The sequence below is a fragment of the Leopardus geoffroyi genome, chromosome B4 (genome assembly GCF_018350155.1).
Source record: "Leopardus geoffroyi isolate Oge1 chromosome B4, O.geoffroyi_Oge1_pat1.0, whole genome shotgun sequence".
Taxonomy (NCBI): Eukaryota; Metazoa; Chordata; class Mammalia; order Carnivora; family Felidae; genus Leopardus; species Leopardus geoffroyi.
Genome location: NC_059341.1, coordinates 124,580,904 through 124,608,461, shown reverse-complemented (window position 1 = coordinate 124,608,461; position 27,558 = coordinate 124,580,904). Strand labels below are relative to the sequence as shown.

Sequence of the window (27,558 nt, the reverse complement as noted above, 5' to 3'; positions counted from 1 at the left end):
ACCAGACTTACCCTTACCGTATCCTGACAGGGATACAGGAAATCACTGATATTAACCTTGATCACTAGGTTAAGGTAGCTTCTGCCAGGTTTCTCTGCTACAAAGAAATGTTTTCCCTTTCTGTCTGTCTGCTAGAGGACAGCTATTAAGTCTAGCCATCTTTCAGAAAGGAAAGGAGTTTAAGCTCCACCTCCTGCAAGGGGGAGCATCTATCTACCTGTTTTTTTGGAATTCTTCTGTAAGGAACATTATCTTTTCTCTATATAGGTGACTTTTTAAAATACTAGTTTTAAAAAAGACTTTTTGGTATGTATGAATTACTTTTATAAGAGAAAAAAAACCCCCAAACACAGGATTTAAAAACAAAAAATCGACCAAGTATACATAGTTCTATATAATCATTATGAAGACAGGCAAGACATAGTATTTGGGATCTTTTTTATTTTTATACACATGACAAGATTTTACACCAAGAATAGTCAGTTAAATAGTACAAATTTACATTCATGAGGAATGTTAAAAAAAAAATTCAACTAAAAAACCCACTTCTTTCTGTGACCCACAATCCCAACATTTTACAGTGCAGGGGTGAAGGGGGCTGGGGGGAGCATCCAAAACAAGTCTCTCCCAAAAGAAATGACTTAAATTTCACATTCCCTCTCCACACAGGATCCAAATGGTGAGAGTATAATTTATAATTCATCTTTTTCAGCTGTAGATTTCTGTGAAAAAAAAAAAAAAATTAGAAGACATTAAAAACTAGCAAAAAAAAAAAAAAAAAAAAAAAAAAAACCTTAGCTCACAGAAGGTTCGTGTATGAAGAAACAATTGAAATGGGCCTAGAGTATTTCCATTATTTCAGCTGTAGGCTAGAATGACATTTGTCAATCTGCGGGATCATTTTGAACCTAACAGTAAGATAAATGACTCCTAAACAGAAATAATCAAAAATTTCCATCGGCCTCATGCTGCCATAGAGGAAGGCAGAAGCCAGTGGCAGAGAATACAGAAGCCTTGTGGGCTAAGGGAAAATCTGTTTAACAATGTCTCAGGACTGGATGGCTAAAATAAAGGAACAAAAGGAGCAGGCAGCTGAAAGAAAGTATACACTTTAAACAGAAAAAAAGGAGCTGCTCCAGCTTTTGAATTTCATCATTAGATGCCTATTTTGGAGATTTCTTGAAGTCTGACTTCTAGAAGCTATGCAGTCCTAATGACAGAACTGAAAATAAAAGTTTGCCTAGTTTTGCAAGAACTAAAATGCAAGTCCCATTCTTGACTTGCTATGTATACCTTTATTGTTTCCTGTTCTTCTTCATCTGCTCCTGCATCCATTTCTTCTTCTTCGTCCTGCTCTGTGTCTTCTGTGGTGTCCTCTGTTGTTTCTTCAGGTTCTTCTTCGGGTTCTTCTTCCACCTAAGGGCACCATTTATAAGCTCATTAATGGATCCAATACCTTGGATCTATTTCCACTTTGTTCATTCAAACGTACTACCATCGGAATTAACTTCACTCCTGTTTTATCCGAACTGCACAGTAAATCCGCTAATTAGACTCAACAGTCAAGCTAGCAAAGGGAGACAGATAAAGAAAAAAAAAAGATATAAAAGGGAATTTCTTATTCATTCTAGCACCGCGTGTGGCACTGGGGAGTCAAACATTTCAATAAATTATTTCAAACCTTTGCATCAGGGTCAATGTTTAAACTGAGGCGAAGCATTCTTTCTATTCGATCTCCATAGGCTTTAGTGTCTGGTAACAGATATCCTGACCGTAGTGTTGCCGTTTCAAACAAAACCACAGCAAGATCTGAAACGGTCTTATCATCTTCATCTTCCTGAGATGAAAGAAGTGACATCTGATTAATATTAAAAGGTACAAAGTATCCCAACGAAAAGATGAAGGAGTATGGCTACAGTATTAATCACCTTCACTCGTCGAAGCATGTCTTTGATCAGGGGATGTCTGGGATTAATTTCAAATGTTTTCTTCTGGCTGGCATAGTAACTGGTAAGGGGTAAAAACGAACATTAACGTCAAACTTCAGGCTCCATACATTTCCCACATTCTATAAATTTTTAAAATTATACATAGCTCTTGGAAAATTTATATCGCTACATGACACCGTGTTCTGCCTTTTAGTACCTTCTCCACGATGCCTTCACCAATATGGTTCCAAGACACATTAGTTGTTTCTTTATCTGAGCAGAGTTCCCAATGCATTCTAAATATACCTTCATTCTGTTAGTTTTCTGCTGTCAGCTGTGACTGGTCTCCCTCCTAGAGAGGAGGACAAGGAGGAACTGCATCTACTCCTCTCGGGGTAAACCCATTACAGATGCAGAATTTAGATTAAGACTTGGTTTGTTATCCTGACTGGTCTGAATGGCAAAAAGAGAGCAGTGATATCTATTCACTGTGGACAGACACAGCAGGTGTTTGCTCACTGAATGGAAGGGAACTTCCTGTTCATAAATGACTGAAATAAATGGACATTTATTTAATGGCTACTATACTGTTACAACGGAATATAGGCAGAAACCTATTTTCCACCTTAACTTTATAATCTGTAAAGTCTTCAGGGGGATAAGACACAGAAGCAAGACACCATTTTTGCACTTTACTGTGGAAACGTATGTTAGGGAGTCTCACTAGATATGAAATATACTTCATATATACAGAGTTTTGAAATTGTGATCATGGAGACTACACTTGTGAGAAGAATCCTTAAGCTAGGCCTTGGGGAAAACATGAGCAGAGAGCAAACAGACATTCCAGATGGGAGACGGGAGAATAAAAGCAGGGAAGAAATCATTTTCAAGACCACCGCTGTGACATTACAATATAAATGTGACATATATATATTCCCTGAAAATAAAGGGCACCTGAAGACCCAGTGTACGTCCAGCACTCAGCCCTTGAGTTCATAAACTTGTTCACCCATGGGTCTTTTACCCTTTATTTTGCAGGGCATACTATTTGGGGAAGGAGGGATGGCAGTTAAAAAGCATGTAACTCATTTGACAAATGACAAGGTCATTACCTCATCTGTTAACTATTAATATCTAAAAATGAAGAAGTACACATACCAGGCCAAGGATATGCAAAAGCAATGGACAATACACGTAACAGATTACATTTCCATTTGTAAATAAAAATACCTTAAAATAAATCATGAGTTCAACACCTTTCCTTTATCAATCTAATGTCAGAGGAATCCCTCTGTAAACTTGTCTCCTCTTTTATCTAACCGATAGTGGTGGCCACTTAAAAACACATCAGTTCTTCGCTGGCATTATCTACAAAAGGAAGGCTGGCTAAGAACGAATACCTTGCAGGGACCTTCCCAAGGATGCTTACTTTGTAGAGATGTCCTTGCCCGTCTGGTAGGCTTGAGCTTTCATGATTCTCTCCATGTTGCCAGACCACCCATACTGGCTGGCCACAAGAGCACAAGGAGACTCTGTCAGACGTTGAGATACCACGGCCTTTTCAATCTTAAGATAAGAAATCAAAAGTTAGATACATGTAAATACCAATAGTTAAGGTCATTCAGTAACTGCATTTCAATTCCTTAAAGATTCATCACTTAAGATCAAATACAAGCATAAAAATACCTCTTATTCAGATTCTTAGGAAACTCTTGACATTTAATAATAGGAATTTTTTTGGTCAAAAATAAACACCAACTTTTAAACACACAGAAGACTTAAATTCAACCAATAAAAATTTAAGTTACCACAAAGGCAGTATTAAACTACAGAAAACATTCAGTTACAAAAAAAAAAATAACAGAACAGTACACAATAGCCATTATTATCCTTTTAATTCTTTGTAGTTTATAAACCTTTTTTTAAAGTAGGCTCTATTGGGGTGCCTGCGTGGCTCAGTCAGTTGAGCGTCCGACTTCGGCTGAGGTCATGATCTCACAGCTCGTGAGTTCGAGCCCCACGTCAGGCTCTGTGCTGACAGCCTGGAGCCTACTTCAGATTCTGTGCCTCCCTCTCTCTCTGTCCCAACCCACTCACATTCTGTCTCTGTCTCTCTCAAAAATATACATACATACATGCATACATAAAGTAGGTTCTATACCCAATGCGGGACTCAAACTCAGGACACCGAGATCAAGAGCTGTAAGCTCTACAGACTACTCTAACCAGGTGTCCCTGTAGTTTATAATTTTAAGCTCGTCCTCCCCAAAATTTAACCACTATATTAAATGTTGTTCTGTGCAACTTTTCCTGCTCTCTGCCCCTTCCCAGCTTGAGCTTTCTCTCAAAATAAACAAACGTTAAAAAAAATAAAGTAAAATGCAGATGCTAAAATTTCACAGGTTTTAACTCCCAGAAGAATACCTTGTCCTTGAGAGCTTTATCTTTCATCCAATTGAGCAGAGGCTCAAATTCTTTCTCAATTGCTTCACGACTCTCCTTAGTTTTCTCACTTTCATCAAATTTCACTCCTTCCTTGGCAACATTCTGGAACCTTTTCCCATCAAACTCCGGAAGAGCCTGAATGCAGTATTCGTCCACAGGTTCTGTGAGATAAATCACTTCATAGCCCTTTTTCAGAAGTCGCTCAACAAATGGAGAAGATTCAGCCTATAAAATTAAGAAAGCGATGAAGTTTCCAAGTCTACCCCTGGTATATATCCCAGTAGCTACATTTATCTAGAACTAACAACCCCATTTTAGAGGTGGGGAAATAAGAGGTGCAGAGAGTATAAATGACTTTCCTGTCAGTGGCTGAGCAGGCCTTGTAATGACTCCAGGCCACCATCACAATTAAGTTCTTTTTTTCTCAGGAGTTGGCTACATACCAGGATGCCTGACAGCTGGAGTTCAACTTACCTCTTTCCTGCTGGACCCAGCCATGAAGTAGATTTTGTCTTGTTTCTCCTTCATTCTTTCCACATACTGATCTAGACTCGTAATGTCACTTGGATGATGAGAAGACTGGAACCTAAGGAGTTTTGCAAGACGTGTTCGATTTGAGTGGTCTTCAATCACACCGAGCTTGATGTTGGTACCGAATTCTTTCCAAAAAGTATCATTGTACTTCTCATCAGCAATCTTCTTGATCATGTCCAGAGTTTTACGGACAAGCTTCTTTCTAATCACCTAAATTAAAGAATAATTCATTAGTGAATGTGGTCTCAAACTTTTGAGAACCTTCCCTATGTAAGAGCATCGGGGAGCAGTGGTGAAAGATAGAAAGACACGGCCTGGTCACTGCCATTTCTCAAGTGGCAGGAACGGTAAGCAATCTATGTGAGACTGAGCAGAAACGGGTTGTCAGTGGAAATAGTCCCAAGATTGTTTTAATGTTTATAAATGTTTAGAGAGCATGCAAGCAGGGGAGAGGGGTAGGGTGGGAGAATCTAGAGCAGTCTCTGAGCTCAGTGCGGAGCCTGACGCAGGGCTTGATCCCAGAACCCTGGAATGACCCCTAATGTTTATATTCTGGGTAGTGGGTCTGTGTGGGTGTTTACTACACAATTCACTCAACTTTTCTGTATGTTTGAAACTTTTATAAAATATTGGGTGAAAAACAATCAGATTCTTAGGATTTAATAATTCTAGAGTAAAATTAAGTTCTTCAGCTAAAGAGCTAAGGACTGGTCTCAAAATCTGGGGACTCTGTTAATGCTGCCTGTCCTTCACAGCCCAATCAAAGAGGAAAGAAACCAGCCAGTCTCTTCCCAGAGACACTCACCTTAAGCAGTTTATGTTGCTGAAGAGTTTCCCGGGAAACATTCAAGGGGAGATCATCTGAGTCCACCTTCAGATGGCAAAAGAAAGTTCAGTGAGCAACAGAAACACTGGGAAAAAATCCAAACCAACAAACCAAAAATACTTCTGTTCCCTGCCTTTTTAAGTTTATTTATTTATTTAGAGAGGGTGGGAGGAAGTGGGGGAGAGAGGAAGAATCCCAAACAGGCTCTGCAAGGTCAGCATGGAGCCTGACTTGGGGCTCAAACTCACAAACTATGAGATCATGACCTGAGCCGAAGCCAAGAGTCAGACGCTTAACTGACTGAGCCACCCAGGTGCCCCTCCCGTGTTTAACGACCCCTTTCCTCATAGTCTTCAGATACTTACAACACCCTTGACAAAATTAAGGTACTTGGGCATCATGTCATGGAAGTCGTCTGTGATGAATACTCGGCGCACATAGAGCTAAGCAGAGACCAAGAAAAGGTCACTTTCTGGAAATTATACCTTCAAATTTTAAACTCAGTCTTTACAGCTTAAAAACTCACCTTAATGTAATCACTCTTCTTCGATCCATATTCATCAAACAGACCACGAGGAGCAGATGTAGGTACGAATAAAATGGATTTGAAGGTAACTTCCCCTTCAGCAGTAAAGTGGATGTAGGCCATGGGGTCATCACTTTCCTATGGAAAGTTGGCATTTAGTCATTCAAAGGCACCGGAAAAAGGCATTGCAAAGGCTAAGTGATTTATTATGTGGTAGACATTTAGTTTAGCATTTAACTAACAAGAGTCCCCTTACCAAACAAATGGGGGTGGAGAGAGGAAAGTAGGGAAGAAACGGCTAGGACTGCTCTCCTATAAACTGGCTAGACATGGTGGTTTTGCTGATGACTGTCCACAGTGTCACTCAATCTCTTAAACTGGGGGAAAGATGCATGGGTCTAGGTTTCACATGTGTCAGAGAACAGGGCATGAAAGCCCTGATCCTATCTAAATGACAATATACAATGCTTCATGAGTGTACTGCTCAACCAGAAAGAAGTACTCGGGAACACATTTCTTCCACTGGGATATGGACTAGAGCAGTGGATGTAAAGAGGTATGTAAATAAATCCTCAAGACGAATTCCCTAGATCTGCATTATCCACTACAGTACCCACATGTAGGTACTAACACTTGAAATGTGGCTAATCCGAACTGAGATACGTGTTAAGTATGAAATCTACAATCAGACTTTGAAGATCCAGTACAAAACAAAACAAAGTAAAATGTGTTTAAGTTTTTAAATAATGATTACGTGTTGAACTATTTTGGGTATGTTAGGTTAAATCAAACTTATCGTTAAAAATTAACTATGCCTGTTTCAACTTTTAAAAAAAACATGCTTCTAAGAAGTTAAGAATCACAGATGTGGCTCACATTAGGTTTTGTTTTTTAAAAGCTTATTTAAGAGAGATCACGTGTGTGCAAGTGGGGAAGAGGCAGAGAGAGAGGTAGAGCAAGAGAATCCCAAGCACTTAGAGTGCGGAGCCAGATGCGAGGCTCAAACCCAGAGATGGCGAAGTCAGACGTGCCACCCAGGCGCCCCAATAGCTCACATTCTATTTCTAATACAGCTGTCCTTGACGAAAGTACGTTATGTTTGTATACACCAGGACTAACTATGGTTCAAGAGAATAAAAGTGGAGTTCTAGTAGAACCAAGGGGAGTTTTTAAGAGGTGAAACTTAAAAGATGGTTGGATGTTAACACGAGGAGAGCAAGGAAGGGATGGAATAAAGATTAAAGAACAAACATAACTGCAGAATATTAAGTTTTATCTAGCCATGCTAAGCTTATTAAACTATTCTGTTTAGTACAAAATGCTGTATGGGGAAATATGAACTTCAAACAATCCTAATCCATGCTAGTTTTAGATTCTTCACTTAAAAGATGGGATCAATAAAAGGAGATAGGCAAAGAAACAGATTTAGTAATTATTCCTAAGAATATGACCTCACAATAAAGGTCTGAGGTTGTAAACAAGCTCTTTAAAGGCGATGTTAAAAGCCAAATGAATAAATCAACAAACAGCAGAATTAGACCTATAGACACAGAGAGCAAACGGATGGTTGCCAGAGAGGAGGAGTGGGGGATGGGCAAAATGGGTGAAGGGGAGCGGGAGGCACAGGCTTCCAGGTCTGGAACGACTAAGTCATAGGAGTAAAAGGTACAGCAGAAGGAATAGTCAATGGCACTGTAACAGCACCGTATGGGGACAGACGCTGGCGACATTCGTGGTGAGCAGAGCATACCGTGGAGACACACGGACTTGGACTCGGTGTTGTACACCTGAAACTAACGTAACATTTTGTCTCAACTATAATCAGATAAAAAGTATTCATTCTTGGAAATGGAAAAAAGACCCAATGACGCTAAAAGCCATTCAATACAAGATATTATGTTCTATGGAAGTCATCTGCCTACACACATAGGCAGTTGTTAATCCTTTTGGTAACACAGACCTGTTGGCAATGTGGTGAAGCCTAGAGACTCCTTCTTAAATTTTTAAGATGCATAATATAAAACAAACAAGATTAAACAGAAACCAACTGTGTTGAAAGAGTTATAACACCATTTAAAAATGTTTTGACTTAGTAATGTTCATCACGTTCTAAAGTAATATTTACCTTTGAAAATGATTTGTAGAAAGCTTTGTATTCATCATCTTCTACTTCTTTTGATGGTCTCTGCCAGATCGGTTTGATATCATTCATAAGTTCCCAATCCCAGACAGTCTTTTCAACCTGAAGTCACAGGACATGATTAGCAGCCCCAGTACTCAGCAGCAGTTGTACAGTACAAGTGCTACCTAGAACTTCAGGACATTGCAAACGAATGTGGGAAACACCAAAGGACACTCCTAATCTATGGCTCCTGACAGTGGGATCAAAAATCTCTAAAAAAAAAAAGCAGCCATTTTTCTCAACATTTAAGATTGATACATTTTTTGGGGCGCCTGGGTGGCGCAGTCGGTTAAGCGTCCGACTTCAGCCAGGTCGCGATCTCGCGGTCTGTGAGTTCGAGCCCCGCGTCGGGCTCTGGGCTGATGGCTCAGAGCCTGGAGCCTGTTTCCGATTCTGTGTCTCCCTCTCTCTCTGCCCCTCCCCCGTTCATGCTCTGTCTCTCTCTGTCCCAAAAATAAAAATAAACGTTGAAAAAAAAAAAAAAATTAAAAAAAAAAAAAAAAAAAAGATTGATACATTTTTTTTATTAAAAAAAAAAAAATTTTTTTTTTAACGTTTATTTATTTTTGAGACAGGGAGAGACACAGCATCAACAGGGGAGGGTCAGAGAGAAGGAGACACAGAATCCGAAACAGGCTCCAGGCTCTGAGCCGTCAGCACAGAGCCCGACACGGGGCTAGAACCCACGGACCGCGAGATCATGACCTAAGCCGAAGTCGGCCGCTTAACCGACTGAACCACCCAGGCGCCCCAAGATTGATCTTTAACACAAAGAAGGCAATTGGTTATCATTACTATTGATAAAAAGCAAATTACAGTTTTTCCTCATTTTTAACTAAAATGTCATTTCTTTTTAAACTATTCATAAAAATGATCGGTGTTTGCTACTTAAAACTTTCCAGAGGCAGAAAACACAAACACTAACAAATAAACTTAGTCCTTGTTTTTAAAAGTTGGGTCTATGGACTTACCATTTGGAGAAAAAAAGCCCTTTAAGAATTAATGAAAACTGAACCCAGATCAGTCTGTGCATACTTGGATTTTTGTATTTTCTTGAACATACCTTAAACAGCATTTCAGTGTGGAGATTAACCAGACTTACTTTTTTGGTTTTTGGTTTTTTTTCCTCTTCTTCTTCTTCCACTGCAGCTTCATCATCAGAATCTTCCTTTTCTTCTTTTGCTGCTTCTTCTTCTTCCATGGGTTCCTCAACAGTTTCAGTCTAGTGAAGTAGAATTATGGTGAAATTCATTTATTTAATAATCCTGATTTCATCGAGGATATGAAACAAAATTACAGCTCCAACAAACAGGTCTTCCAGAAGAAAACCCTGAGTATCCCCATACCGAAAGAGCAAACGTGGCTCTTAAGGGTTAAAGATTTAAATATGTGCCAACGCAGCACATATGAATTTGTATCAATGTAGATTTACCTTGCTGCTCCACACATAAATAGGGAAGTTTATAAACTGTGAATATTTCTTGACGAGATTTTTAATTGTATCTAATTCAAGGTAATCAGATGCTTCTTCTTTTAAAACAAGGCTGTAAAGAAAATAAGACAGGTTTAGAAAGACATCCTTGGTTTAAAAGATTTGATTATAAATTAATCTAAATACCTTCCTGACAATGCTAACAGTTTGGCGTAATCCAAGATGGCCCCTGTTTTTCACGTTAAAAACTCTCATCACCAATGATGGTTTATGAGCCATATATGGCTCCATATACCAGATATGAGTACAACACAGGGAAGAATCTTCCTTGCATTCCTTGTGTGAAAAATATCCTTAGTCCCAAATAAAAAGTGCCAATGTCCCAACCTTCTCAACATGTTAGTTTTTTTGTTTTTCATTTGAAGAACTGACACGTTAAGCTAGCTCAAGGTGAGAAGGCACTGAAACATTCTGGAGAAAAAAATGGAATTACAAGCACTCTGATAGTTACTCTCAAAACCAAATGATCATTATAGATAAGCAAATGCAGGGGTGCCTGGCTGGCTCAGCCAGAAGAGCAGGAGACACTTGACATCAGGGTCGTGAGTTCGAGCACTGGGTGTAGACATTACCCAAAAATAAAATCTTAAAAAAAAAAAAAAAAGAAGCCTCTCCTATAGATAGTGAACCCTTAATAAAAACATGTTCCTTAAAAAAGCTAGAAAACTAATCCAAAATAGTGTTCATATCTCCACTGACCAAAACAGTCAACCAGCCACATTTTATTTAAACAAAACTTAAGGTTAGTTCTTTAGTTGCACGGTCATACTGGACAGTGCAGGGGTGGAGTATTTCCAGAGTTCTACTGAACAGCACTGGCTTCGATAACTCTTAACGCTGAAAGCTGCAGTTGTTTCCTCTTCTTCCTCACTTACTGTCCTTTCTGCAGGAACCCTCCTCCACTCACCAAACACCTCAGAACATACCTTCAGACCCAGTGGGGAGCCCATGTACGGGAGTGTCCCTCATAAACATGGGCAATGTTGTATCATGGGTCTCTTCTTTTTTTTTTTTTTTTTTTAATGTTTTTATTTTTCAGAGAGAGACAGAGCATGAATGGGGGAGGGGCAGAGAGAGAGAGAGACACAGAATCGGAAGCAGGCTACAGGCTCTGAGCCATCAGCCCAGAGCCTGACGCGGGGCTCAAACCCACAGACTGCGAGATCATGACCTGAGCTGAAGTCGGACGCTTAACCAACTGAGCCACCCAGGCACCCCTATCATGAGTCTCTTCTTGCTTCTAAAAGCTTACAATGTAGTAGCATCACCAACAGGTAGATAGTTCATGATGACAAAGCCTAGAGAGTGGCCAAGTCTCTGGTTTCAGAGCAATATCTGGGTGATGAGGGGCTGGAGGAGAGTGCAGTTGTGGATCCAAGTTGAAGCTGATGGTTACATCTCAGTTAGACGTATTTAAAAGGCAATTAGATATATGAGTGCAGAGCCCAGTAGGGACATATAGACCAAGGGTTTGCCAACTATGGCTGGCACCTGTAAGAAATTTTACTGGGACACACCCTTATCGTATATTGTCTATGGTCGCTTTCCAGCAAGAACATCAGAGTTGTGTGACATGTGACAGATCCTACCATCCAAATGCTTAAAAACATTCACAAGCTGGTCCTTTAGGAAAAAGTCAGCTGACCTCTGATCCAGACTAAGAATATAGATTTGAGGACCCTGAGCGAGAACTGGAAGCCGAATCCATGATGGTAGGAAGGCTGCATAAGAAACACAAAGGTAAGGAGAAAGGGCTGAAGAGTTACCTTTGAGAGATACTGTCAACATTTAAGCAACAGGGAAAGGAAACGAAAAGATACCCAGGGTCATGGAAACTATGCGATTGTCTTAAGGGGTATGCAGTAGACACCAAAACACAAGAGGAAAACTAAGAACAAAAGGACTCTATTGCTAGGAACAATGTGAATTAAAACCTCCCTGAATCCAATGGATTTAGCAACAAGCTTACTGAGGACTTAGTTCAATGGAAACGTGGTGGATACGGTCATGATATGCCTGACAGTACACGGGGGTGTGGCACTACCTGCCTCTCTTCCTTCCCCACAGAGACTTGAACATGTTTAGGTTTTGATGGTAAAGAGGGAGCATGTGGGAAAGGCTGCCTTTAAACGATGGGGCTGGAATTAATTCATGCTTAGCCTCTGAGGAGGGAGGAGGAGAGAAGCAGCAGATTGGACGTAGTGACCAGCTTTAGGGAACAATGCAGAATACCTCCCTTGCAGTAGCAAGGACAGAAGCACATGTACTAGTTAGTACTTACTGGATGCTCCTTTCATGATCTCATTCAATCCTCACAAAATTTCTCATAAGGGTATGCGGGGGCCTAATTTACGGCTAGGAATAGAAAGAGTAGGTAGCAACTGAATTGTTTGAAGGCTTCTATTTCATTGGTCAAATAGAAGATGAAGTCATATATATAAGGTGGAACCTTGACCTCATCACTTTGTCTTCTCTTTGGTTTGTCCAGTCTAGACTTTCAGTTCCTTAAATGGGCCTCTTGGCTTTGGAACTTCCAACATAGACTGTGCTTGCTTCCTAGAATATCTGAATCTAACTTACCCTTATTTCGGCAAGCTCCCCCCAACTTTAAAAAAAGATTATTACTTTTTAATGTTTGTTTATTTTGAGAGTGAGAGCGAGAGAATCCGAAGCAGGCTCCACACTGTCAGCACAGTCAGTTAAATTGTGAGATAACGATCTCGGCCAAACCCAAAAGTTGGACACTTAACCAACTGAGCCCTTCAGGTGCCCCTCAAGATTTTATTCTTGTTTTTTAAATAAAGTTTATTTATTTTGAGAGAGGAAAAAAGAGAACACAAGCAGGGGAGGGGTAGAGAGAAAGAATTTCTGACTGTCAGCGCAGAGCCTGATATGGGGCTCGAACTCACGAACTGTGAGGTCACGAGCTGTGCCAAAATCAAAAGTCAGACGCTTGACCAACTGAGCCACCCAAGGGCCCGAGACTTTAAGTCATCTCTACATTCAATGTGGGGCTTGAACTTACAATCCCGAGGTCACGAGTTGCACGTTCTACTGACTGAGTCAGTCAGGCGCCCCCAGAAGGTCCTCCTGATAAAGGAAGTGTGCTCTAGCTTCCTTTCTGGCATTTGTGAAATTATTTCACATTTTTCTTCTTTACTCGAGCCTCATGGAAGCATGGATTGCACTGGTCTTACTCTCCACTGAGTTCTAAACCCTAGCAGGTAATAGGCACTCAAATGGTTATCTGCAGAATAAATGCTGGGTAAAGGACTTGAAGAAAAATGGCAGTTTCACGCAGAGAAAGCACTCGTCAAGTTTCACTCACTGATCAGCCATCCATGTTACCTGCAGGAGACTGTCCCGATTACCCTTACTTATTCACTCCTATAAATATCTGCAAGTGTTAGGCTCTGGGAATGGAACGTTCAACCAAATGTGTGCTTTTGTGGAACTTCCATCTAGATAATCTCACCTGTGGCTCAGCACCCTACGACATTAGCGCCTCTTGGGACATTGTTTTTCTATCTCTTTGTAGTTAAGACAGGATATTTACCTCTGTTCCTCTAACGCCTAACAGAGGGCACTGGGGCATGACTATTAACGATGTGTCCTAAGGAGAGCCGGAGCTAGGACTAACAAAGGCAGAGTAAGGTAAATTGGGAACAATAAATCAGTAGAAGTATTAAAATGCACTCATGTAATTAATCTCAATTAAATGAGCATTTATGAAAATGAAGACAGAACTATTCGCTTCCTCAGTGAAGAACACTGGTCAGAATGATAGATACATGCTTTTCTACATTCTGAATACTTAAAAATTCTTATGTTGAAAAATTTAAAACTGAATTATGAAAAAAAAGTGGAGACTGTAGGCACATTTTCACCTGGCAGGAAGAAAAAAGTCAAATGACCTCAAGATACGATTTCTCTGATGTGGCCCAAAGCTGGCAGCTTCATATGGACATTCCAGGAGTATTAAGCAAGTAGAAGTATCCTGTTGTATTTGTTGGGGGACAGGGGAGAGGCAGGAAACTGTTCTCCTTCACATGCTATAAACACCAAGAGATGCTGGGCAGAAGATCTGCCTCATCTATACAGACAACAGTTACTGGCTTAAACCAAACTCCGATTTGGATTCAATAATTTGCAACCATCCTCAAACGAGACATTCTCTTCAGAAGAACTTTCATTAACTTTCTTCAAGCTCTGTATTTGCACCTGGTCTCTCCAACCTGTCCCCAACACCAGTTACTCCCATAGTTGAGTACTTTCAGTGGTCACCCAGAGAGTCTCCTCTCTTCCAGTCCTGCCACCCTCCATATCTTCAGAAAACCTTAAAAAAGCTGATCAGAAATTCTATGATTAACCACTACCAACTGAGAGGAATTTCTTTAATCCCTTGAACAGCTGTGCCTCTATGCCTTTACATCCACTGACGCTTCTTTCCCAAGACTTGCTTCCCTGGAAATCCTCAATCAACCCATTGCTGTGAGACCTCCAATCTGCCTTCTCCCCTAGAAGAATTAACCCTTTGGACTTTTTGCCCTCTGTGTACAGCAGCTATCATAACTCTTTGTGTCTGGGCCTCAGGAGGGCCTCCAAAGATTTCCTCAAGTGATGAGAACAGGTCAATTTCCTCATTGTACAGGCAAGGAATGAAGGCCCAGAATAAGCTGCTTGCTCAGAGTCAAGATCCTCACCAGGACTGTTAATTCTCATTAGGAATCAGTAACACTCACGTAATTGTTGTTCCCCGTCCCAGGGTGTTTCCTCTTGGGTCAGCAATCACAGAAAATTCATTGGAGTCAGATTCCCAGATGTGCTGGGTATCGTTGTTGTGTTTCGACGTGACAATAACCTTGTCAGCCACGAGGAAGGCAGAATAGAAGCCAACACCAAACTGGCCGATCAATTCAGAAGTCGACTGGCCATCTTCTTGTGCCTCAGTCATTTTGTTTAAGAACTCGCTGGTTCCAGATTTGGCTATGGTGCCAAGGTTTTTAACCAACTCTTCCCGGGTCATCCCTACACCGGTGTCTGTCACATGCAGCAGGTTCTTCTCCTTGTCACACTGAAAGGCAAGAACGGGATAGTTAGATATGCTTAATACTCACTGTACGACAAGTAAACGGTAAGCTATAGATTCAGAAACTACCCGCTTTTGGCCACATCAATTCCCATACAGAAAACTAAACTGGGTTATTTTTCCTTATACTATTTTATGGCCTACTGTCTCTTACACATGAGCATCTTGATAGAGAAAATCTTAAGTTCCAGTGTATTTGAGAAAGCAGCAATTTAAAGGCAGAGACTAGTCTAAACGTCAAAGGGCAGAGACAGACCTAAATAAAACAAGTTATTTCTGAAGAAAAACTTTCAAGAAAAATAAAATTCTATATTTTGCCTATTTCTTTCATAGAAAATAAAAGGATTCAAAACTTCTCTATTTGCAATTTGTAGTGATAAATGTCCTTCACTAAATAGTCCCAGGTCTCTGCCTTCTGGAAACATAGTAGGAATATACTTCATTCTTGGTTATTAAGGCCATGTGACTGGTTCTGGCCAATGAGCTGCCAAGTGGGAGGGAGTCAGGAATGTAGCTTTCAGGCTAGAGCCTTTAAAGGATGGGAGACCCTCCAAGTGCTCTCTCTGCACCATGGCAACCAGCTACACTCCAGATGGTGGCTACTCAATTGGCCTGTGTCCGGGAATGAGGATGATACAAAGCAAAGGCCACAGTGGCCTTGATGGAGGATTTAAGCCAGGGGTTAGCAAACTTCTTCGGAAAAAGGGCCAGAGAGGAAGTATTTTAGGCTTGTGAGCCATATGGTCTCTGTCACAACCACTCAAACCTAATGTGTAGTGCAAAGGCAGTCATAGATAACACACGAATCGGCATGGCTGTGTTTCGATAAAACTTTATTTATAAAAAGAAACAGCAGGTTGGATTTGGCCCACAGCCACATTTTGTTAAACTCCAATTTAAGCCCCCAGGCTTGGCGATTATTTACTGCTGCAGCATAACCTGGCCTATCCTGATTGATAGAGATTGCCTATCGCTAAGGATTCTTTTTGCTTTAAATCTGTTTTAAGCTTACCTTAATTTTGACAGTTAGTTCCTCATTTCCAGCAAGAGCATTTTCATCAGTCAGTGATATTAACCTTATCTTATCTAAAGCGTCAGAAGCATTTGAAATCAGTTCTCTCAAGAAAATCTAAATGGAAGCCAGAGTTAACACACACTTAGATTAGCCTCAAGATACACAAAACATCAGATTTAATGTCAAATCCATTTTATTTCTCCTCTGTGCTCTAAAAAGCACTCTATGAAATAAGACTCCTTATGGTACAGAAGTGCCTTTACTCTCTTGGTAAAAGGAGGTACACAGCTCTTTACACAAAGAACTGTAGCAACCATAAAGAATACCTAAACAGGTAAGAGTAGTAACACCTTTCTGTATGCAACACACAGGGCTGTCTGTGTGACTGCCCTCAGCACTATTTGGCAGGCTATGACCATATTTGGAGGGGAAAGGAAAAAGGTAAAAATGTCTAACAAACCCCCCCCCCCCCCGCCCCCACCATAGGGAGCATTTTTATATATACATACTGGGTATTTAAACCTTGCTAATAACTACTTACCTGAAATTCCTATGTAAGTACATTTATTATGAGGGTAAATGAGTATGCTATTGTACAGAGACAAAATAATATTACCCACATGTTGCTTACCTCTTTATTTTTATACAATGAATTAATAATAAGTTTCATCATTCGATTAACTTCAGCTTGGAAGGCAAATTTTTCTGATTTCTCTCTAAGTTCTCTTATTTGGGATGCATTTAATCCATCCAACTGAATAGCTTCTTCCTCTCTAAAGAAATAAATTTGACAAACAAATAACTGCATTGCTTATTTAGTTCTCTCCAAAACATAGATCTATGAGAGCCCAGTGGTCTTGTAAGATTGTCCTAAGGGTTAAAGGGGTAAAATGGAAACCTTTATAAAATATTACTAACCGGCCATTTCTATCTTTTTGCCACAATAAAATTTTACCACCTTAACAACTGAGCTAGAATACTTGGTTCTTAAAATTGTCAGGAAAATAAACCCAACTTTCCTCTGCTAAAAATAAAAAGCAAAACCATTTATATGTTCCCTCACATGTGGGACCGCCTCTTTGCCTGGGAAGCTTTGGCCTCTAATGGCCTACAAAATTGCCAATTAAGTCCTAAGGGGCCAACTTTGAAAACACTGCTCACTTGAGAGCAATCTTTTTTAAAGTTACTACATTCAGGGGTTCCTGGCTCGCTCAGTAGGTAGAGCATGCGACTTGTGATATGTGAGTCCACACTGGGGGCAAGAGGTTACTTAAAAATTACTAAGTTTATGCACTTACCGAATATAAAGCCAACTGGTCTGGGAAAAGTCACAGAGCTAGTGTTCCACAATCTAGTTACCAGAACAGTTTTCAAAAGAAATTCATCCCCTTTTGACCCGTCATTCCTAGGGGCAAGTCAGGACCTACTCAGGGATGAACATGCTCACTGCCCTGACCTTTTAGGTATTTAAATTTGGGGTGTTACAGGTCATCTGGACCTTTGAAGAAAAGACAACAAAAGAAGCGACTATATTCCAGTATTCACAAGGGCCCAACCATACAGTTTCAAAAGAACACAAACCTCTGTACAACTTCATCATCTGTCCTTGAGCCTTCTCTACTTTTGCCCAGATCCTCTTCCACTGTACCATCCACGTCCACTTCATCATCAGCCTGGACTGACCCTGAAGGAAGATTTATCACCAGAAAACTCGTAACCATTTTGCTTCGGGTACTTCTCAGAAGGAGCATGACCAAACAGGGCAAGGGTAAGGTTGCAAAATTCAGGGGGTAAGTATGGGAGGTGGGCATGGGAGAACGGATCCACTAGTTTTCAACACCCAACGTAAACCCCACTTGGCATACTTTTTACATTTAAATGTAAGTTCAGACACAGGGCCCTCCAGTAGATTCTGAAATGCGGAGGCTGGGGCAGGCATCACGTCTCTAGAGCAGCCCTGGGAAGCTTTATAAATAAAGTTTAGCAGATTTGATACCAGGTCCCTTCTACGTTCACACGTGTTGCGCAGGCCAAGGCATGGCCTCCCAAGTGACCACGCCAAAACTTAGGCCTTCAGTATCACGGATCAGAATACAAATAGAATTGGCGCAACCTCTGGCGAGAGGAACTGAAATCCGGCCCAACTGAGCGGGGGGAAGAGAGGTGATGAGATTCTGACATGGTAAGAAGCTCACAAAAGTGAAGCAAACACGCTGACACCGCCTTTCTTCTGACTCAGAGCCCCACGCTCCCCAGACCAGCCCCTAAGAAAGGAAACGCGGGGTCAAAGACTCGGAAGACTGGGTGGCAGGGCGCGCGGGGCGGGGGGGGGGAGGGGGGGTCCTCAAGCTCAGATGGCCGAAGGCTCCTGCGTCTGACAAAAGTCCTCCGGAATGGGCACCCGCAATGCTCCCGTGGGACCAAGAGCCCGAGAGGCGCCCCACCCCAAGTTGGCTGAGACCTCTAGGCGCGAATATTAGGAGATCTGCAAGGGATTTAAATGTTCTCGGTTCTCGTTCTTCTTTCCACAGGAAGAGGAGAGTGCGCGAACTCCCTCGAGCCGAGCCTCTTTCGAGGAAAGGCGATGGATCCCTCTAGGCCCAACGGAGGCCCCGCTATCCCCCTCCCGGGCTCAACGCCCCCAGAACCTTCGAGAAGAGGCTGCGCTGGAAGGGGGGCGTCCGGGGGTGCCCGCTCCTCCGAGATCACTCACCGAAGGTCAGTAGGACGCAGCAGAGGCCCAGCACCCACAGGGCCCTCATGGCGCGCTGCCGGTGAGAGTCTCAAGTCCCTTTTGATCGCTGGAGCCGCCTCCACCTCCCACCACGGGGCTCAGAACCTCACACCGCAAGCCGCGCGGTCCGCCCACTACCCCCCAAACAGGTCGGGCCGCTTTTCACCCCAGCCTCTCGCGGGCGGGGGACGGGAAACACGAACCCACCAATGGTGCCGCACCACGCACCCTCTGTACCCAATGGGGACTCGTGGGGGGGACCGCAGTGAACCAATCGGAGCTGTCCAGGTGCGGTGCCCGATGCCCGAAGCGTGGCTCCCTCCGATTGGTCAACCTTAGCTTCTCTTTTCCAATCAAATGGCTCCGCGGGCCCCTCTCACACAGGACCGCCCCTTTGCCTGGGAAGCTTTGGCCTCCAAGTGAAACGACCCAATTAACGTCAGCAGTGAACACATCCTCCCTTTTGGAGAGGTCGCAGAGGAACCACTTCCGGATCCTCGAGTGCGTTTATTCCGTGACCAGGGGAAACGGTAGTCATGGCAACGGTTCTTCACTCTTTCCCGGTCTACCGTGGGGTCACGGTGGGAATGATTCCAGCGCGACTTTTCGCCGTCAGCTTTCTCTTTGGCAGTGCTTCTGGGGAAAAAGAAACATGTGAGAGGTTGAAAATCGCCCGAGCACTTTTTAGATGGGAGTGGTGAGAAACTACAATTACCGGCATGCAACGCACAGGGGTGGGGGAGGTACACTGTATTGAATGCTGGGAATCGTAGTCTTTGGACTTCGGGCCAGCTGCGTAGCTTGGCTCTTCCGCATTTCCCAACGTGTTTTTGCGGGAATTCGGTGCTGCGTGGTTTAGAGTTTACGTCTCGTTCTGTTTGTAGTCAATGTCTGTACTTATTCCAGGACTCTAAACTGTATCACAGCCTATAGAAACAGGCCCGGAGAGCCCCGACACCCTGGCCAAAGCCGCCCAGTGTTCGGGGGTCGGCCTTTCCGAGTCGGGGTTCCACTTCTGGTCGGTAAATACGAATCTGGCTCCTCCGGCATCATTTGAGCCGCCGGAGCCTTCACTGCATCTCTGCGTTCCGTGGCCGGAGCCTGTGGCCTCCCTGGTTCGGTTTGTAGAAGAGGAGAGTGGGGCTTCTTTTTTTCCTTTGAGGAAAATTTAGAACAACTTCGATGCCCTCAACTCACTCCTAAAGCTCAAAGGCGGTGACCAGCGGCCCTAGAATCCCTACCATAAGCCAGGTGGAGCGCGTGTTCGTAAAATTCCGTCTAGCACAGAAAGAAAAAAAAGTACTCGTTTACTCGGTTTAGGAGGATACACCTGCAGATATTTGAAAGCAAAACCTGTGGGGCTGCAAATGAGAGGGTGTGCAGCCTGGTCACTTCATAGAAATACCCAGTCAGCGTTTAGAAAGACACAGCACCAGGTGGCTTTCCGGCGAGGGAAGTCCCTCACCCTAAGCTTGCGCCTTTGGAAATATTTTCTGTGTCTCTTTAACCTAGTCTTTCCATACGCCCCCGAAGCCGACCTCGTTTCCAATAAAAACCAGTCCCTTCTCGCTTCCTCCAGAAAAAATGGAACTTTGAATTTGTTTTTAGATAATTATCCGAATTCCTAAAGACAAGCTTTTCAGTTGAAAGTCTATCATAATCTTTTGTAACTTCCCCTGTTTAGGTTGGCCAATCTTAACTCTTGTGGTTGGTGTTTACACATTGTGGTGGTGAATTATTTACATCTGCCCAGATTGTCAACGTTTGTTATTAGTAAGCAAAGGGTACCTTGCAAAGTTTTTTTTAAATGCTTCTGTGATTGTATTTTTTTTTTTTTTTGAGTATGCTAGGGTGGAAATTACATTCAGAAGTCTCAAATAATTGCATTTTTGTATATTTTAGCTCCTGTTTATTATTACTATTATCATTATTATTATTTTTGCTTTTAGAAAAGGGGGGTTCTTTCACTTTTCTGCATTTCACAGCTCAACTTCTTCACCTTTTTCTCTAGTTCTGGACAAGTAAGCAACCAGTTCTGAAACTGCGAATTCCATCTGAACTGGTCAGTGGTGGCTAGTTCAGTGTTGCACCTGGAGGGAACTGAGAATGATACATGACTTCCCAAATAGATCCATTGCTTGTGGGTAGAGGCTTCATCAGATGATGGTGGGGATCTATGAGGCAGGCAAGACCTGAGACATGGTCTGGCAGAAGATGGCTGGCTATTGTCTGGCTCAGCTCTGCCCCTTTAAGATGGGATCCCTGGCTATGCACCTTGTACAAGGAAAGGGCAGCTTGTTCAGAATCCAGCCTAGCCGTTTCTCCCCTGGGGTCTCCACCTCTTCTGATTTTTGACCCATTGTTGATTCTCACTTCCCTTCTTGGTCTAGTTCCTCCAGAACTTATACCCCAGGCTGTTATTAAACTCCCTAGCTTTGGATCGGATTCTTTTGCTTTCTAGTTTTAGTTTTTCCCTTTGACACCGTATGTCCATGGACACTACGGGAAAAAGCTGCCTTTGTTGTTGTTGCTGTTGGTAAGCTTCTTGGAAGAGAAAACCATATAGGCAAAGGGGTGCCATCAGGGGCATTGGACAGCTCACCTGGTGACAGGTGTAGTCCAACAGTGAGGAGTCAGGGAGAATGCAGACCAGGGAGATGACGGCAGGAAAGCAGTTGCAATCAGGGAGCGTTAAGGAATGAGGGTGAGCATCATGGTGAATCTGTTGGTTGGGTCATTCATCCATTCAGGAAGTGTTGATCTGGTACGTGCCTGGTGTCATGCAAGGTGCCGGCAGTATACAGGTGAACAATGTAGATATGGTCTCTGTGCAGAGCTTGAACAAATATTAATGGTGGACTTGCATAAGTACATGTATCTTATTTAAACCGAAGCAAAGATATAAGAGAATGACTGCAGAAGAGTATGAGGGGACTTTTTGGAGTGATGGAAGTGCTTTTGATCTTGATTTTGGAGGTGGTTAGTGGATTAAAAAAAAACCTCTACACTTAAAAAAGTGGATTTTGTGTGTAAATTATACCTTGATGAAAAAAATCATAGCAACTATCATTCTAAATTTTTAAAAATGTTTATTTATTTATTTTTTTTTAATTTTTTTTTTTTAATGTTTTATTCATTTTTGAGACAGAGAGAGAGACAGAGCATGAACAGGGGAGGGGCAGAGAGAGAGGGAGACACAGAATTGGAAGCAGGCTCCAGGCTCTGAGCCATCAGCCCAGAGCCCGACGCGGGGCTCGAACTCACGGACCGCGAGATCGTGACCTGGCTGAAGTCGGACGCTTAACCGACTGCGCCACCCAGGCGCCCCAAAAATGTTTATTTATTTTTGAGAGACAGAGTGTGAGCAGCGGAAGGGGAGAGAGAAAGGGAGGCACAGAAACCAAAGCAGGCTCCAGGCTCTGAACTGTCAGCACAGAGTCCGATGCAGGGCTCCAACTCACAAACTGCTAGATCATGACCTGAGCCGAAGTCAGATGCTTAACTGACTAAGCCACCCAAGTGCCCCTATAGCAAATATCATTCTAAACAGCAAAACACTAAAACCCATTTCAGTAGGAATCAGGAACCAGACAGACATGCCTTTTATTGTCAGAATTGTCCCACACTCTTTAGGAGGGTCTAAGACAAGAACATGAAGTAATTGGCATTAACCTTAAGAAAGTTGAAGTCTTTTATTTTGGAATCGCTTCTTACTGTTGAAATGACTGTATACCCTGGAAACCCAAGAGATTCTAGTTAGGGAGGAAAAAAAAATTATACACACACACACACACACACACACACACACACACACACACACAATGTTTGGTAAATTATGGACTATGAGATAAATATATAAACACCAATAGACTCACTCTAATCTTGCAAAAAACACATAGAAATGGAAATTTAAGGGGCACCTGGATGGCTCAGTTGGTTAAGCGTCCAACTCTTGGTTTCAGCTCAGGTCATGATCTCATGGTTTGTGAGTTTGAGCCCCGCATTGGGCTGTGCGCTGACAGCATGGAGCCTGCTTGGGATTCTCTCTCTCCCTTCCTCTCTGCCCCTCGCTTGCACTCTCTCTCTCAAAATAAAGAAAAATATTTTTTAAAAAAAGGAAAAAAAAAAAGAAATGGAAATTTAAAAGACTTCATGTATATTAGAGGCAAAACCCATCAAATATTTAGGAGTAATTTGACAAGAAAGAGCTCCAATGTGAAAAAAACCTAGAAGATGTTACTGAAGAATATAAAACAAATAGAGAACTTGGGTCAGGTGCCAGACCCTAAGTATTATCTATTGCTATGTAATAAATTATCCCCAAACTATACAGCTTAAAACAGTAAACGTTTATTGTCTCATCGTATCTGTAGGTCAGGAATCCAGGAGCGCTGAACTGGGTGGTTCTGGTTCATGGTCTCTCATGAGGCTGCGGTCAGGTGTCAGTGTGCGATGCTGTCATCTAAGGTTTGACAGGCTGCGGGGTTTGCTTCTGTGATGGCTCACTCATATAGCTCTTGGTGGGAGATCTCAGTTCTTCACCTCATTGATCTTCGTAGGGCTGTTTGAGTGTGCTCATTGCATGGCAGGTTTCTCCAGAGTGAGTGAAAAGCCGGGGAGTAGCCATAATAAGTCCTGACCAACCTCAGAAATCACACACCATCACTTCTGCAATAACCCTATTCAGTGAGAGGGGATTGCCCAAAGATGTAAATACCAGGAGTCAGACATCACTGGGGCCATTTTAGAAGCTAGCTGCTACTGCATCTTAGCTGCAAGGGAAGCTGAGAAAGGGTTTATCTGGCATTTTCAGCTTTTTTTTGTGAGGGTTGGGCTCATAAGGTGGGGATAAGAATCTTAAGATGGAGATTCCCCCAAATACAGGAACGGGTTCAGATGATGAACAGTCAAAAGGACTGATAAATGTCCACTGAATGTTTGAATATACAAACAGATCAGTGTAACAACAGAGAGAATCCAGAAATAGATCGCCTCAATTTAATACGTGACAAAAGCAATTTTTCTGTTTAGAGGGGAATGGCTAGTTTACTTCATAAATGATGCCGGCCTTGACTGGTTACCCATCTCCAGCAAAGTGAAGTGGGCTCCTATCTCACACTACATAAAACATATCCCAGCTTAGAAGAAAATGAGAGCACCTGTGAGCGCACTCCAGGGATGTGGGAAACCTTGGCTTGAGCATCCAGAAAATACAATGCAAAGCCTATGGTGTTTCCCAGGCCGCCTCCTCAGTCGTTCCTGAATTCCGATTTTTGTATTTCTAGCAGTGGCCCTGTCAAGTGCAGCCAATTGATACTGTGCTTTCCTCCAAGAATGCAGGTTCCTGTGGCGTAGGAATCAGCAAGTACTTGGAGGGGAAAAGCAAGAGAGAATGTGGGGCCCACTTCTCAACACTTTCTTTCTTTCTGGAGTCTTGTCTCCTCAAATCCTGGTTGCCTGGGTAGCCATCTGATGCCTTTAAGTAAGTTCTCAAGTGTCTGATCCAGCTTCTCTAGTGTCCATCATAGTAAATTGTAAAAGTAGACGTGGCTCAAAAAAAAAAAAAAAAAAAAAAAAAAAAAAAAAAGTAGATGTGGCTCTACCTAGCAGATAGAGAATTCCTTGGTCCTATTTTAATGTGTAAAAAACAAAAAGATTTTAGGTAAGACAATAAACAGCCATTATTAGGGGCGCCTGGGTGACTTGCTTGGTTCGGCATCCAACTTTGGCAGGTCATGATGTCATGTTTCTTGAGTTCAAGCCCCATGTCGGGCTCTGTGTTGACAGCTCGGAGCCTGAAGCCTGCTTTGGATTCTGTGTCTTCCTCTCTCTGTGCCTCCCCCATTCACACTATGATATTCTCTCTCTCTCTCTCTCAAAAATAAATTAACATTAAAAAGAATAGCCATAATTATTTTCTTATGTTAACTTTTTGGTGGTTTTTCATCAAGCAATTTATGTAATGTTTAATGTTTCCAAGCTGTAGAACTTGCATTATTTTGGCTATAGAACAATAAATGTGTTTCTAAATATATAATGTAATTGCAACTGTAGTTTACATTATATCTTCTTTTTGACCAGTTTTAACTGTGATTTTGGATTATTTGTGATCTTTTCCCTATACCCTGCCCAAACTGACACCAAATATCTTGCTTGAGAATTGACTTTGGATTTGTAAAATGGTTACCTGCATTTGCTGATAAAATCTCTGGGTGCTGTAACTTTTATTTATGCAGTTAGAAAGTTTAAATCTATTTTTCTGTTTGTTTGTTTTTAACATGAGGCTTGAACCCATGCCCAACATGAGGCTTGAACTCACAACCCTGAGATCAAGAGCCACAGGCTCTACCCATTGAGTCAGCCAGGAACTCCAAGTTTAAAGTTGTTTTTTTTTTTTTTTTTTTTTGTTTATTTATTTTTGAAAGAGAGACAGTGACAGAGCAGGGGAGTGGCAGAGAGAGAGAGAGGGAGATATGGAATCCAAAGCAGGCTCCAGGGTCTGAGCTGTCAGCACAGAGACCAACGCAGGGCTTGAACTTATGGACTGTGAGATCATGACCTGAGCTGAAGTTGGACACTTAACAGACTGAGCCACCCAGGCACCCCTAAACCTGTTTTAAATTAAATTCACCCATAATCTTGTAGTGCATATTTTCTTTTTTTCTTTTTTTTTTTTTTTTGGAGAGAGAAAATATGAATGGGAGAAGGGCAGAAGGACAGAGAGAGAGAGAGAGAGAGAGAGAGAGAGAGAGAGAATCTTAAGCAGGTTCTGTGCTCTGCACAGAGCCCAACACAGGCTCCATCCCATGACCCTGGGATCATAACCTGAGCCGAAATCAAGAGTCAGATGCTCAACTGACTGAGCTACCCAGGTGCCCCTTTTCTATTAATTAAAAACAAACATCTCCCTAGGGTTTGCTTAATAAAAATAGGTCAGTTAAAAAATATCCACCCAATGTCTTTTATTGACTTTGGACACTAGCAGAAAATAAGAGGAATTGAATTTCAAATAATATTTGTTAAATTTTAATTTGTGGTAAGTTGATATTTTGCATGATCCAATCATACATGTTGATAATTTACGTTAGGACTAAATAGAGTTTTAGCGCTGGACGGAATCTTGGAAATCATGTTATTCTACAACTCTCCCTTTCAGTTTTATTTATTTAAAACAATTTTTTTTTCTTAATGTTTTTATTTATTTTTGAGACAGAGAGAGACAGAGCATGAGCAGGGAAGGGGCAGAGAGAGAGGGAGACACAGAATCGGAAGCAGGCTCCAGGCTCTGAGCCATCAGCACAGAGCCCGATGCAGGGCTTGAACTCACAGACTGTGAGGTCATGACCTGAACCGAAGTCGGACGCTCAACCGACTGAGCCACCCAGGCGCCCCTCCCTTTCAGTTTTAAATGATAAAACTATTATATTCTCATGGTGTAAAAAAATGCCCAGTTGGTACAGAGAAGTATAAGGTCAAAGGTAAAAGTTCTAGATTCTTCCCACCTCCTCATTCCCATTCTCTAGAAGTCATTACTGATAGAGGTTCCTTATGCATCCTGCCAAAAATTTGTGTGTATTTGTGCAAAAGTACGTGTGTGGTTAAATTAAAGATGAAATTTTTGATTTTTTAAAAAACAAAGGGAATAATGCATATTAGCTTATTCTATTTAATACATCCCAGATATCTCATTCCTTTTTAAATCTGCTGTTCTGGTTTTTTTTTTCGTTTTCTTTTTAAATTTTTTTTAAACATTTATTTATTTTTGAGACAGAGAGAGACAAAGCATGAACAGGGGAGGGTCAGAGAGAGAGGGAGACACAGAATCTGAAACAGGCTCCAGGCTCTGAGCGGTCAGCACAGAGCCCGACACGGGGCTCGAACTCACAGACTGCAAGATCATGACCTGAGCTGAAGTCGGCCGCTTTACTGACTGAGCCACCCAGGTGCCCCAATCTGCTGTCCTGTTTGATAGGCATTGGTATTGTTTCCAGCTTTTGTTGCTGTCACGATTAGTGCTGCAGAGAATGCTTTAACATGCACAAGGTTTTGTGTTCATGTGTGTTTGTCTGGAGGATAAATATATAGTTTGGAATAGTTAGATCAAAGTGTATATACATTCAAAATTCTATGAGTATTTACTAATTCCTCTGAGAAAAGGCTATACCAATTTATGCTCCCGTATCAAACCTCCCCCCTGCACATCCCCTTTAAAAATAAAAATTAAAAAAAAGCTTAGGAAATTTGTGGTTCTGAGAACTTAGATGAAGTCCCAGAGTTCGGTATTGGCAGAACAAAGTAGAACTCATATTTTAAACATTTATTTTTTAAAAAAAAATTTAATGTTTATTTATTTTTGAGAGGCGGTGGAGGGGGGAGGAGCAGAGAGAGAGGGAGACACAGAATCTGAAGCAGGCTCCAGATTCTGAGCCGTCAGCACAGAGCCCGACCCGGGGCTCTAGTCCACAAGCCCTGAGATCATGACCTGAGCTGAACTTGGATGCTTAACCGACTGAGCCACTCGGGCGCCCTTTAAACATTTGTTACATTGTTCTAGCCACCTCTTGACTACTGACTGGGAAGAGTTTGAGGGCTTTTTTTAAAAAAGGAAATTTTATTGTGTTAAGATTTCAACAGCCATGAATGTGCATTATAAAAAAGATTGAAAATTAAAAGAAAGGTCAAGGAAGAAAATTGAAATAACCTGTATGCATTAATGAGATAGGTCACTACTAGCATCTTGGTGTCTGTGTTGAAATTTGACATGTATTTTTATTTATTTATTTT

At 41.9% G+C, this 27,558-nt stretch overlaps 2 protein-coding genes across 2 annotated transcripts in view; one reads left to right on the top strand and one right to left on the bottom strand.

Moving 5' to 3' along the window:
• Positions 1-421: 421 nt before the first annotated feature.
• Positions 422-19,207, bottom strand: HSP90B1 (heat shock protein 90 beta family member 1). The gene is made up of 18 exons (XM_045463789.1): positions 18,754-19,207; positions 17,622-17,724; positions 16,672-16,813; positions 16,038-16,154; positions 14,679-15,010; positions 9,877-9,988; positions 9,547-9,666; positions 8,388-8,504; positions 6,263-6,400; positions 6,102-6,179; positions 5,716-5,781; positions 4,851-5,120; positions 4,356-4,601; positions 3,361-3,497; positions 1,929-2,007; positions 1,682-1,837; positions 1,294-1,416; positions 422-722 (listed from the first exon to the last, which is right to left on the bottom strand). The coding sequence occupies exons 1-18, from the start codon at positions 18,800-18,802 to the stop codon at positions 693-695; spliced, it is 2,415 nt and encodes an 804-aa protein (XP_045319745.1). The 5' UTR covers positions 18,803-19,207; the 3' UTR covers positions 422-692.
• A 294-nt stretch (positions 19,208-19,501) lies between these two features.
• The window catches only part of LOC123591891 (putative tetratricopeptide repeat protein 41), a 77,143-nt gene continuing 69,086 nt past the window's right edge, over positions 19,502-27,558 (top strand). The window contains 2 exon segments of the mRNA XM_045466509.1: positions 19,502-21,478; positions 24,108-24,256. The gene's annotated coding sequence lies outside the window, so the exon portion shown is untranslated.